The sequence below is a fragment of the Lolium rigidum genome, chromosome 5 (genome assembly GCF_022539505.1).
Source record: "Lolium rigidum isolate FL_2022 chromosome 5, APGP_CSIRO_Lrig_0.1, whole genome shotgun sequence".
NCBI lineage: Eukaryota > Viridiplantae > Streptophyta > Magnoliopsida > Poales > Poaceae > Lolium > Lolium rigidum.
In genome coordinates, this window is record NC_061512.1 from 212,969,944 (window position 1) to 212,983,197 (window position 13,254).

General features: G+C 43.2%; 1 protein-coding gene across 1 annotated transcript; it reads left to right on the top strand.

Moving 5' to 3' along the window:
• Window positions 1-673: 673 nt before the first annotated feature.
• LOC124655509 (putative disease resistance protein RGA3) lies at window positions 674-7,594 on the top strand. The gene is made up of 4 exons (XM_047194387.1): window positions 674-3,356; window positions 3,453-3,465; window positions 3,550-4,998; window positions 7,259-7,594. Exons 1-4 carry the CDS (start codon window positions 729-731, stop codon window positions 7,372-7,374), a joined length of 4,206 nt encoding a protein of 1,401 aa, XP_047050343.1. The 5' UTR covers window positions 674-728; the 3' UTR covers window positions 7,375-7,594.
• The last annotated feature ends 5,660 nt before the right edge of the window (window positions 7,595-13,254 follow it).

A 13,254-nucleotide genomic window follows, 5' to 3' on the forward strand; every position in this document is an offset into this window, starting at 1 on the left:
ATTGACTAAAAAAAAACCTAAAACTTGGTTTATTTGAGCGCTACTGTGTCTTGTTTCCCCTTGTATACCCTTTTCTGCAACTCTTCTGTTAATATTAGCAGGGCTCTCTCTATACTCCACTTTCCCCTTGTACCCTTTGCTGGCATTCACAACTGTGCAATTATCTCCCATTCACATCAGTACATCACTACCATGCACTTTCCTGCAGCTCTTCTGTTTTATATTAACAGGGCTCTTCAATACCATTTCATTCGAAAAGATGATGCATATAATCTTCATCATCTTAGTATTACTAACAGTTTACGTCTGTTTGATATGTCAACAGACTAAAATTCAACATTTAATCCTACGAACTGAGGAGGGTGTGTAACTGCAACTTGCATCAGTCACAGCATAAGGTTAGCATGCCTCTCTCTCTCTCTCTGTACCATGTTAACAAATGAAGATACCCCGTGCTAGTTTTAGTGCTAGTTGTTCTTATTATATGTGTCTGCCAAAAAAGTGTGCAGTGTTTCGCAAAAAAAGCGCAGTGTTGAGCTGTGAAAGATTGGGTATTTGACTTGCGATTCGTTCGATAACAGATCTGAAGCTGTATACACCCCTTGTTTTATGTTGTAGATAATCTCTATACGCGTCTTATTCCCACCATTCTCTTCTTGATTCTACAGTGCACTTGTGTTCCCTGTGTTCCGCCGCGTGTGTTGGTGGAGTTTCTTCCGAGTGTTCCAATGGCAGAACTTGTGGTCTCCATGGCCATCGGGCCACTGATGTCCATGCTCAAGGACAAGGTTTCCAGCTACCTCCTCGACCAGTACAAGGTGATGGAGGGAATGGAGGAGCAGCACAAGATTCTCAAGCGCAAGCTTCCAGCCATCATTGACGTCATCACCGACGCTGAGGAGCAGGCGACGGCACACAGAGAAGGGGCGAAAGCATGGCTCCAGGAGCTCAAGACGGTGGCCTATGAAGCAAATGAAGTCTTTGATGAATTCAACTACGAAGCACTACGTCGTGAAGCCAAGAAGAAGGGTCACTACACCGATCTTGGCGTTCATGCAATCAAACTCTTCCCTACTCACAACCATGTCATGTTCCGTCACAGAATGGCTAGCAAGCTTAGCCGGGTTCTGCAAGCCGTTGAGGTCCTCATAGCAGAGATGCATGCCTTTAGGTTCAAGTACCGGCCACAGCCATCCGTGTCCAAGCAGTGGAGGCAGACAGATTATGTTATCGTTGACCCACATGAAATTGTTAGAAGATCTAGAGACAAAGATAAGAGGAATATTGTTGATACACTACTTCGTCAAGCTAACAATGCAGATCTCACAGTTGTTCCCATCGTTGGAATGGGGGGCCTTGGAAAGACCACATTAGCGCAGCTCATATACAATGAACATGAAATTCAGAAGCATTTCCAATTGTTGCTTTGGGTCTGCGTTTCTGATACCTTTGATGTGAACTCCGTGGCTAAGAGTATAGTTGAAGCATCTCCCAAGAAGAATGATGATACTGAAAAATCACCACTGGATAGACTTCAGAAATTGTTAAACGGACAAAGGTATCTCCTTGTATTGGATGATGTCTGGAACCGAGAGACCCATAAGTGGGACATGTTGAAGATGTGTCTTCAGCATGGTGGCACAGGTAGTGCAGTATTGACAACAACTCGTGACAAACAGGTTGCTGAAATCATGGGTGCAAATACAACCCATAATCTCAATGATTTGGATGATGTTTTCATAAAGGAAATTATTGAGGCTAGAGCATTCACTCCGGAGAAAGAAAAGCCTACAGAGCTAGTTGAGTTAGTTGGTGAGATTGTGAAGAGATGTTGTGGCTCTCCTTTAGCTGCAACTGCACTGGGCTTTGTACTTCGTGCCAAGAGCAGCGTGGAAGAATGGAAGGCAGTATCATGTAGCAGCAGTATTTGCACCAACGAAACTGGAATTCTGCCAATACTCAAGCTTAGCTACAATGACTTGCCATCATACATGAAGCAGTGCTTTGCTTTCTGTGCTGTATTTCCCAAGGATTACAAGATTGATGTGGAAAAGCTTATCCAACTATGGATAGCAAATGGATTTATCCCTGAACAAAATGAAACAAATGGAAGACATATTTTCAATGAGCTGGCATCAAGGTCATTCTTTATTGACATAGAAAATTTTAATGATGATGTGGAGGATTATTCTAGGACGATATGTAAAATCCATGATCTTATGCATGATATTGCAATGTCTGTTATGGAGAAAGAATGTGTTTTTGCAAGTGAGAAACCAAATCAGACTGAGTGGCTTTCAGATACTGTTCGGCATTTGTTTTTGTCATGTAAAGAAACAGAAGGTATTTTGAATAGTTCTATGGAGAAAAGATCTCCTGCTATCCAAACACTGCTATGCGATAGGTTTCTGAGGACCCCATTGCAGCATCTGTCAAAGTACAGCTCTTTGCATGCCTTGATGCTCTGTACAGGTGGAGAATCATTTGTACTGAAACCAAAGTATCTGCATAAGCTGAGGTACCTTGATCTCTCAAGCAGTTATATGGACGCACTTCCTGAAGATATAAGTATTCTATATAACCTACAAGTGTTGGATGTTTCCAACTGCTATTATCTTGCTCATCTTCCGAGGCAGATGAAGTATATGACTTCCCTCCGTCACCTCTACACCCATGGATGTCGGAAGTTGGAGAGCATGCCTCCAGAACTTGGAAAACTCACTAAGCTGCAGACTCTTACATATTTTATAGCAGCGGTTACTGGTCCTGATTGCAGTCCTGATTGCAGTGGTGTTGCAGAGCTGGAGCATTTAAACCTTGGTGGTCAGCTAGAGCTATGTCAGGTAGAGAATGTTAGAGAAGCAGAGGCAAAAGTGGCAAACCTCGGAAAAAAGAAGAATCTCAAAGAACTGAGATTAAGATGGACTTCTGTTTCTGACAGCAAGGTGCTCAACAATTTCGAACCTCATGATGGGCTGCAGGTTCTGAAGATATATTCCTACGGTGGAAAGTGTATGGGTATGTTGCAAAACATGGTTGAGATCCATCTTTTTAAATGTGAAAGATTGCAAGTGTTGTTCAAATGCGGTACATCCTTCACTTTTCCAAAACTGAAGGAGCTTAGGCTAGAAGATCTGTTGGATCTTGAGAGATGGTGGGAAATAAATGAGAGGCAAGAAGGACAAATAGTATTTCCTGTGCTTGAGAAGTTGTTTGTTAGGCATTGTGGAAAGTTGGTCGCATTACCTGAAGCACCATTGCTACAGGAATCATGTGGAGGTTTTTGCTCGGCGTTTCCAGCCCTACAGGTACTGGAACTGGAAGGCTTGGAGAGTTTTCAGAGATGGGATGTTGCAGTCGGAGGAGAACAAATATTGTTTCCTCAGCTTGAGAAACTGTCAATTAAGCATTGCCCAAAGCTGATAGCATTTCCCGAAGCACCATTGCTACAGGAATCATGTGGAGGTTTTCGCTCGGCGTTTCCAGCCCTACAGCTACTGGAACTGAAAGGCTTGGAGAGTTTTCACAGATGGGATGTTGCAGTCGGAGGAGAACAAATATTGTTTCCTCAGCTCGAGGAACTGTCAATTCAGAATTGCCCAAAGCTGATAGCATTTCCCGAAGCACCTTTGCTACAGGAATCATGTGGAGGTTTTCACTCGGCGTTTCCTGCCCTACAGGTACTGAAACTGAAAGACTTGGAGAGTTTTCAGAGATGGGATGTTACAGTTGGAGGAGAACAAATATTGTTTCCTCAGCTCGAGGAACTGTCAATTCAGAATTGCCCAAAGCTGATGGATTTACCTGAAGCACCAAAACTAAGTGTATTAGAAATTGAAGATGGCAAGCAAGAGATATTTCATTCGGTACACAGATATATATCTTCACTGACCAAGCTAATACTTAATCTAGAAAACACAGAAACAACGCTAGAGGCCGAGTGCACTGTAATTGCACCAATGGACATCAACAATAAATGGTTCCAGAAATCTCATCTTACATTTATGGAGTTAGGATGCTGCAACTCATTCTTTGGATCATTTCCACCAGAGCCGTGGGACTATTTTATACAGCTTGAAGAGTTGAACATTGTTAGATGTCATGTGCTTGTCCATTGGCCTGAGAAAATGTTCCAAAGCTTGATATCCTTGAAGATTTTACAGATTAGAAGATGCAAAAATCTGACTGGATATGCACAAGCTCCTCTTGAGCCATCAGCATCTGAAAGGAGTCAACACCTGCCAGGTCTCGAGGTTCTTTACTTAAACAATTGTGAAAGTTTGGTAGAGATGTTCAATGTCCCAGCATCTCTCAAGAAATTGGATATTTATAGTTGCCAAAAGCTTGAGTCCATATTTAGCAAGCAGCAGCAAGGCATGTCAGAGTTAGTTCAAGGGTCTTCTTGCATTGAGGTAATCACACGTACAGCTGTATCAGAGTTGTCATCATCAACCAGGAATCACTTTTGTCCATGCCTAGAAGAGCTGTCTTTAGATGGGTGTGGAAATTTACCAGCGGTTCTGAAGCTTCCACCATCCTTAAAGACCATAGCTATTTCTAACTGCAGTAGTATTCAAGTCCTGTCATGTCAGCTGGATGGTCCCCCAAGACCACAAGTCAGTACTTCCATAAATGCGCTAGAGCCATCAGCAGAAACTAGAGAGCATTCACTCCCTCCTTATCTCAGATCTCTATCAATATCGTCCTGTGACATGTTGGGCGGAATTCTCCGCCTGCCCACGTCCCTCGAGATGCTGGGCATTGCGAACAACAGTGGGTTCATATCGTTGGAGTATCTGGCGGGAGATCCCCCATCGTTGAAATGCCTTCAGTTCATAAGCTGCAGTGCCCTGGCATCCCTACCGAATGAGCCGCATGCATACAGGTCTATGTATTCGCTTTCCATTAGAGACTGTCGTGCCATAAAGAAGCTCCCTAGATGCCTGCAGCAGCAACTGGGCAGCATTGAAATGAAAGATCTGGACGCCCAAAATGAAGGTACGCATGTATTTCTTTCTCTCTTTGCCATATTTCACCAACAAATGCAGCATACATCCCATGTACTACATCAATACTTGCATCTTCCATTTGCATTATCATTGTGTTGTTTGAAGTCCTGAAGTAGCATTCTGACCGCAGTGCCACATGATTACTATTATGATATTTGCTACTCTGTGAAACATTACATCTGTAGTTTTAGAAAAAAGTCAAAACATTCATACACGTATAGGTCAGGTAGAAGCACATGCATGCAAAATTTGGTGAAGCGAATTGATCATCCCTGAACTGTAGCGTACTGTAACTTTTGCTTCACATTGTTTTAGCTTGTTTTACATTAATTTAATTTGTGATCTCCTCTCTTCCTCAAAAGTTATCATATTTTTGCTCCAAATTTAACATGTATGTGTGCCCATATCTTACATGCATGAATGTTTCCGGTTCTCTGAAACTTCTGGATATATTTTCTTTCTGTGAGTTACTATTGGTATAATTTTTTTTGCGAAAAGGTCCACCAGTTGAGTTATTAACTTATTAAGAAGAAAGTCCATATTTCGTCCCTAAACTTTCCATGAAGTTCACATTTCGTCCTAAATGTTTTGTTTAGTCTAAAACTAACCTTCAACTTTGCAAACCGATCACTATCACAGTTTCCACTTGAGTGAAAAAAACCTTCTGGCTAAAGGGACATCTCACCCCGAACTGAACCGGGCCAGATAAAAACCAAACCGATTGGACAAATCTAAAATCCCTACCACCCTATTTTGGTCAAAATTAACTAGTCGTGGTCAAAATCCCCACACTCCGAGCTATCGCTCCACGGCGCCTCAGCCTAACTGTCCCGCCCATCCTCCTCGCCGGTGCCGCCGTCCGGCTAAGCCCTCGCGTGCGTACAACGTCTCGGTTGTCTTCCTCTCCATAGCGGTCAGCCTCGACGTGCCGCGCATCCGCCTGTCAGCTTACGCCTCTCCGACGCTGCCGCCGGCGTTTACCTCGCTGTAGTCGTCCACCTCGTGTGCCACTAAGTCGACGGCGCGGCAGTAGTCTCCTCGTCCTCTCCATCTTCCTCTTCGTCTGCAACTAAGCTGACTGCGCTGCTTCGTCGTCCTTGCCGTGCGCTCGTCCGCCACTCGCATGCTGCAGGCGGTCAAGACATGCTGATGACGCGGCTGCCGTCCTCCTCGCCGTGCCGCTTGTGAGCCTTCCTGTGCGAAAATCAAGATCTATTTTTCCTCTTCTTCCCTTTGTTACGGCAACAAGCTGCCCTCACAAGTGTGGAAAAACAATAGAGTGGTCTCGTCTGTGAGTGCAGAAAATGCAGGCGTTTGCATGTAGACGAACCTTCAGTTCACCTAGTATCAGACACCTTGCGATCTCGTTTTCTTTTTGTGCAGGTGGGATGGAGCGGCTCTGTCAGATTTCACCTCTAGAGCGACGACGGCGTTTCAGTGTTGCAATGGGCGACGGCGGCGTGTGGCTTGCGGCGCTGCAGAGGGCGGCGTGGGCGTGGGAATGAGACGAGAACAGACTCCACGAGAAACAAGAGAGAGATTAAGGGAGGTTTCCTTCTTTTTCGCTAGCCCGTTCGGTTCAACCATCTAAAACTGATCCGGTTCACTTTGATCCGGTAGATCGGGCAATATGTGGTTTTTTATAACCCGGTGCGCAAAACTGTCATAGTGATCGATTTAGGAAGTTTAGGGTCTACTTTGAACCAAAAAAAAGTTCTAGGACGAAATATGAACTTTCCGTTAAGTTGAAGGACGAAAAGTGGACTTTCTTCACTTATTAATATCATTGCTTATGCTATCACCAGAAACTCACTTACTACTATAGGGAACAGTATTTGAATACATGCTGGGCAGTGTAAAGAGTATACTCCTAGGTGAGCATTAAATGGCCACCAATTGTAGGGAGTACAATAGGTATATCTAGACATATTTTAGTGTGTAGATATATTATTTTTAGGCAATTATTTTAAATCAAAGGGAGTACTAAATTTTATAAACGCGGATCACATAAGAAGTTGTAATAATGGACGTAGCAGTAATGGGTATTTATTTCTTACGTAGCAGCAACAGTGTGTTTACTAAAAGAATTAGCTCGAGATATGACATGCTACAACACAATACGAACGCACAACAATTGTTCTTTTTGGTTTTTCCTAAGATCTCCATTTATAATGCCATGTGGTATAAATTTTCATGTTACTACATTAGTTTGTACAAGTTTGTTCTTACATCATTTGTGATACATACAGTAATGGCATTTAATCCAAAGACATGGAAGAAAATACCAAAAATGGTCAGTGAGCGGAGGTGGTACGCCAAGAAGAGGAGGCAGGCCAAATGCACAATTGAAATGCAGGAAGCTTAGCATTGCGCAGTTAACCGAGGAAAACTGGACGAAGACCACATAAAAAGGGCATGCGTTATGTTTGCTAGCTTCAGACAGTATACGAGATTATGTCATGATTGTTATCAGCTTGGTTGAGCTTTGACCTTCATCTTATTATATTTGTAACGTGAACAAATTCATCTCCTTCACCATTCCCAGTTTGAGAAGAAGCTGGGATACTAACATTTGTGATAGAAATGCACAGTGGCACCTGGTCCAACGGAACCCGTTTACTCTGCGGACCAAAAATCTGTATTTCCATATCTCAAAAAATTATACATATTTTATTTGCATGTAGAGGATGCACGTATGTATAGTATGTATGTGCGCGCCTTTTCATACCAAAATTTGAAAGTATGTAGCTTAGCTAAAAATGATAAGTTTCAGATGAACAGTTTAAAGGAAAATTCCCCTTCCTGAAATTTTTATAACTTAGTGGTCGGGTAACTATGTAATTTAGTGGTAGAGTAAGTTTAATCGGGTTCCGCAATAGCCAGGTCTTAAAAATGCGCTTTTACATTTGTGAGCTATATAGTATCTTAGTTTCAGCATTTAATGCTTAGTTGAGAATAGATTCACCTTTAACTTCTTTAGATACTTCGAATACTGATTTTATCTGCTTGGACATTTGTAGAGATTTATGTATAAGTTGGGAAAAGCTCGTGTTTGGATTGTGTAGCAGGCTCTCTCACGAGTAAATTACATATAGGTACCACTTTTGGGGCAACGGTTGCGAGTAGGTACCAACTCTGGTAATTTTTTCAAGTAAGTGCAACTTCTGGGGCAGGTCGTAACAGATTGAGCAACTCCGGAGTTAAACCAGAATTAAGCGGGCGGTCCCACATGTCATAGCAAACGTCCGTTGCTGAGCCGTTAGGGCAGGAGCAGATAAGAGAGCCGGTTCGACTCGACCAGGTGCGCCAGTTGACTCAGTCGCGTCCCACCTCTCTCTCTCTCTTCTCGCTCCGGTCGATTGGAGCGCCGCCGCGCCGCCAGGACGCACCCCGCCGCGCCTTGCCGTCGCAATGCCGTCGTGGAATGACGGAGAGAGCAGCGAGGACAGCCTGCTGTCCGATTTCGACTACGGCCACGGCCTCAGCCCTTGCAAGCCGGTAAGATCTTGCCTCCCTGGTCACTTACTAGGGTTAGGGTTTCTACGATTTAGGATTTGTCGATTGAATCATAGACCTGTGGATTGAAGCTTAGATGTTGCCTCCCTGTTCCTTCTCTTAGATACCAGAAACAATTCTGGACACCGAGTTCACCGGGTACGATGATTGCGATTTGAGGTGCAACCATGATATGCCAATGTACAAGTTTGTTTGCTTCGAAGGAGAGAACACGGGCAGGAGATTTCTGGCTTGTGGATGCAAGGTTGGGAACTGTAATGCCTTTTTTATATAGCCATTGCAATTTCTTATGTCTATGTTGCACAATATAGTATGACCAGAGAATATAGTACTATAACCAGACAATGTAGCACCATATAGTATGACCACTTGCCTCTCTGTGATTTAGATAAGTGAAGCAATATAGTATGACCAGTGCTTACTTTGTTATGACCAGATTAGTAAGCAATTTAATAAGAACAGAATTATAGTAGTATGTACTCGCACCTTTTGATGGATAAAGCTACTGCCTTTGTAGGATGACTATAATTTAATAACATGGACATAGCTACTGCCTATTTAGGATAACAAGATGGATATAGCTACTGCCTTTTTAGTATTTACATGCAATTTTGTTGATGGATGTAGCTACTGTCTTCATAATAAAATATAGCTACTGCCTTCATATAATAAAATATAGGTACTGCCTTCATATAATTGTTGATGGATTTTGATTGATAATATAGGATGAGGAGATGTGTGACAAGGTTGAGTGGGTAGATGGGCCATGGCCACCTCCACTGCAGAGGAGTTTGGTCAAGCTTTGGGCCATGCATGATGAAGAGAGGGACAGCAGGATACATGGTAATGTGGAGTATGCCACTAAAAATTACCAACTGACATTACAGAAAAAAGAGTTGGAGAAGAAGAATATGGAGTTGCACAAGCAAGTGGGCAATGCTCTGGAGTATGTTTTAGAGATAACTTCTCATGACCTTGAGCTTGAAGTGGCAAAGAGAGAGAAGGCAGAGCAAGAAGTGATATCATTGAGGGAAGAAAAGAAGAGGCTGGAGCATGAGCTGGCAAAGAGGCCCAAGACAGATGATGAATGCTCAACTTTGAAGGAGGAAAAGAAGAGGCTGGAGTACTATGTTGCAGAACTCCTTAAAGCAATCCCATGCTCAGAAGGACAAGATGAAGAAGATAGCTGAGATTTGTGGAGAATGACTTGTTTGCATGTAATAATTTACTAGTTTGTGCCTTGGTGAACTATGTTAGCATGTAATGGAAGTACTATGCTGTGCTGAATGTACCAGAGATGGAACTAGTTTGATCTTATGATGTAATGGAAGTACCGTGACTTTGTTTTACTATTGATGTGTGTTCTGAATTATTCTTGGCTTAACTGAATTTTTTTTTGGCTTAACTGAATTTTTCTGTCTTTGAATTGTTCTGTGCTGAATTATGTTGTGCTGATTTATGTTGTGGCCGACGGCGCCGCCCATTTATGGTCGCCGGAGTTAGAAACGGCATGGTGGCGCCGCCCATTTATGGTCGCCGGAGTTTGTAGAAACAACAAGTATAACTGATAGCAGAATATCTGTACTGACAAATGCAAGAACTGGAGCACCATTTGTGTGCTCACAATGCATAATTCATGAAATTGGCATCATTCATCAAATATAGCAAGTAATTCATCAACTGCCAAGGCACAATATAGCATCATTCATCATAATTTGACAAGTATGTCATGAAATCATCATCTGGAGCTCCATTTCTATACTGCCAAGGCACAATTGATCAGAATTTAACTAGTAATTCATGAAAACATCAAATGGAGCACCATTTGTGTACTGAGAAGTCATCATTCAGTACAATATAACAAGTCATCAAATGGAGCACCATACATATGCACCACAAGTCATCAGTACAACCAAAATAACCAGTAGTACAGTTCATTCAACACTCAGTAAGAAGGGCCAGCATCATGATCTGGGCCAGCATCATGTTCTGGGTCAACATAACCAAAGTTCATATAACCCCATGTCCTTGTCCTTTGTACGCTGGATAGCCGGCTTCGTATTCTGACTCTGTCGATGGTGTAGTAGATCTTGGTGGAGCAAATGTAGCTCTTGCTGGTGGTCTTGCTGGTGGGGCAGTGCTACAGGCTGTAGAAGCAGAAGTAGCAACATGACGACGACGAGCAGCAGCACTTGGTCGAGGAGCAGCTGCAGAACTTGGTCGAGGAGCAGCAGCATCACTTGTTCCAGGAGCAGCAGCACTTGCTCCAGGAGCAGCAGCATCACTTGGTCGAGGAGCAACATAACTTGCTCCAGGAGCAGCAGCAGCACTTGGTCGAGGAGCAGCAGCTGCACTTGGTCCAGGAGCAGCAGTAACATTTGGTCCAGGAGCAGCAGCACTTGGATCATCTTCACCTCTATTGGGCTACAAGTTGCAAGTCATAGTTAGGAAAGCAAGTTCAAAAGTAAAAAAAACAAATAACTAGAAGGTTGGGCTACAATTTACTAACCACATGTTTATTCTTTCTAACAAGTAGATCAGGCCTCAACGGCGTAGTGCAACTGGTGTACTTGTGTCCCTGCAATTTGCAGTTTGAGCAGGTTATTTTCCCCATCCTAGATGTATCTTTAGCTTTGGGCTTCTCAAACTTGCCATTTCTCCTCTTCTCTGCCTTTCTCCCTCTAGTGATCTTGAAATCAGGAGGGACGGTGTCCGGAGAGTCGGTCTTTGGCCGATCATGCTGCCCGAGCACGGGGAAAATCATAGGCTTGAATGCTTCAATGTACATGGGTTTCATGAAGAATTTGCTCACATAGTCCTCTCGGTTTTTGCTTGGCCTTGATTATAGCACTACAAGCATGATTACAAGGGAGCCCCGTGACATCCCATCTCCCGCATCCACATGTTCTAGCTGCCAAATCAACAACATGTATCTGATCACCTTTTCCATTAGTCACTTCCCACAGATCAGTCCCTGAAATTCTTGGTGTGCAAGGCCTGGAGTACTTCTTGGCTAGCTCTAGCTGCTCCATGAAATGTGGTGTGATCACCCACCTAGCAGTTTGTCCACCAACCCTCTTCTCATGATTCCTAACCATTAACTTGTTCTTTATACCAATAAGCATTGTTCTTATCGGCTTCTTCCTAACATCCAAGATATATCTGTTAAACACCTCACCGAGGTTGTTAACAACTAGGTCGATCTTGCAGCTTGGTGTCGAATGCATGTCGTGCCCATGTGTGGGGTGGGATCCGACTCAGCCATTTCCAAGCCTCTTCACTCTCCACTTTTAAAGTCTCCATTGCATCCTCAAACCGGTCCTTATGGTATGCATAGCTGGCTCTATCCATGCATTTCTTCGCATCTTCCCCCGGAATCCAGCTCGTTTGAAAGTTTGCGTAAATGTGTCTTAGACAATATCTTTGGTGAGCAGAAGGGAACACTTGGGTCACTCGCTTTGAGAAGTCCCTCGTCCATTTATATAACAATTTGCAGTTTCAAGTAACACTACCATGACATATGAGGTAAGACTAGCATATGAGGTAAGACAAATAGGACTAACCTTTTGCCTATCAGACATAATTGTGTAAGGACCAAATTCTCCTTGTTCTCCTCCCAAAGCATATTTCAGCTGAGTCAAAAAACAACACCAATTGGTTGTGTCCTCTTTTGGGACGACTGCGAAGGCAATAGGGAACATGTTGTTATTTCCATCTCGGCCGGTTGCAGCTAGTATTTGAGCACCAGTGCAGAGTTTGATGAAGCAACCATCCAAACCCGCAAGTACAAACAATTATTCACATCATCCTATGAAGAAATGCGAGAGTGTAGGAAATTAGCAATACAACAACAGACTGAAAAGAGCAAATGCAAGTACCTATGAATGGCCTCGCACCCTTTTAGGAATCCATCTTTGGTTCCATTTAAGCGTAAGAAAAGACCATGGAATGTTGGACCCGGATGGGGATTCTCCATAGAAGGTGGAGGGATAACTCGTTTGCACAATCACCCGACTACCCGGATTTGTATCGATCACCGCTTGTGCCCAATCTCTCGGTCCGAAGTATTGCTCTCTCGTGATCACCTAGGACAGCATCGAGCGCATGATTTTTAGCCCTGTATGCCATCATCTTCGGAACGTCGACACCATAGTGCAACTTTGCTTTATCAATCAATGTCTGAATGCCTGTATTAGGATCAGATCTGAAAAAACTCTCATACCTTCTGGCAAGCCATTTTGCACTAACCCTAGAACTATCTGTTGTCGTCTTACATGTATGCTCAAGATTCATCTTCCTAATGACAAAGGTCTTCTCTCCTTTTATCTCTGATGCAGTAATATAGAAACGACATGCTGGCTTATTTATGCAATCAGCAATTACTCTAACATCAGAGTTTCGATGATAGTTGAAATTCCTACTTTGTGCTATATGCAAGTTGACCAATGCATCTTTGAACTACTCCACATTGGTAAACCACATGTGCTCTGCTAGTTGCTCATGTGCTTGCAGCCTTCTCTCATCATACCATACCCTAGGTGGCCTCTTCTTTGCTCTACTCTTTCTTCCTTTAGGTACAATCATCGACAATGGCTGAAACCCATCATCATCATCTTCAGGCAGAAAACCAGGGCATTTGTCCTCATCATCAGATGGTATGAAGTCTCGCACTTGTTCGACGACAACACTTGAATGTGACCTTTCAGTGGGGCCTTTTCTCTTAACAGGT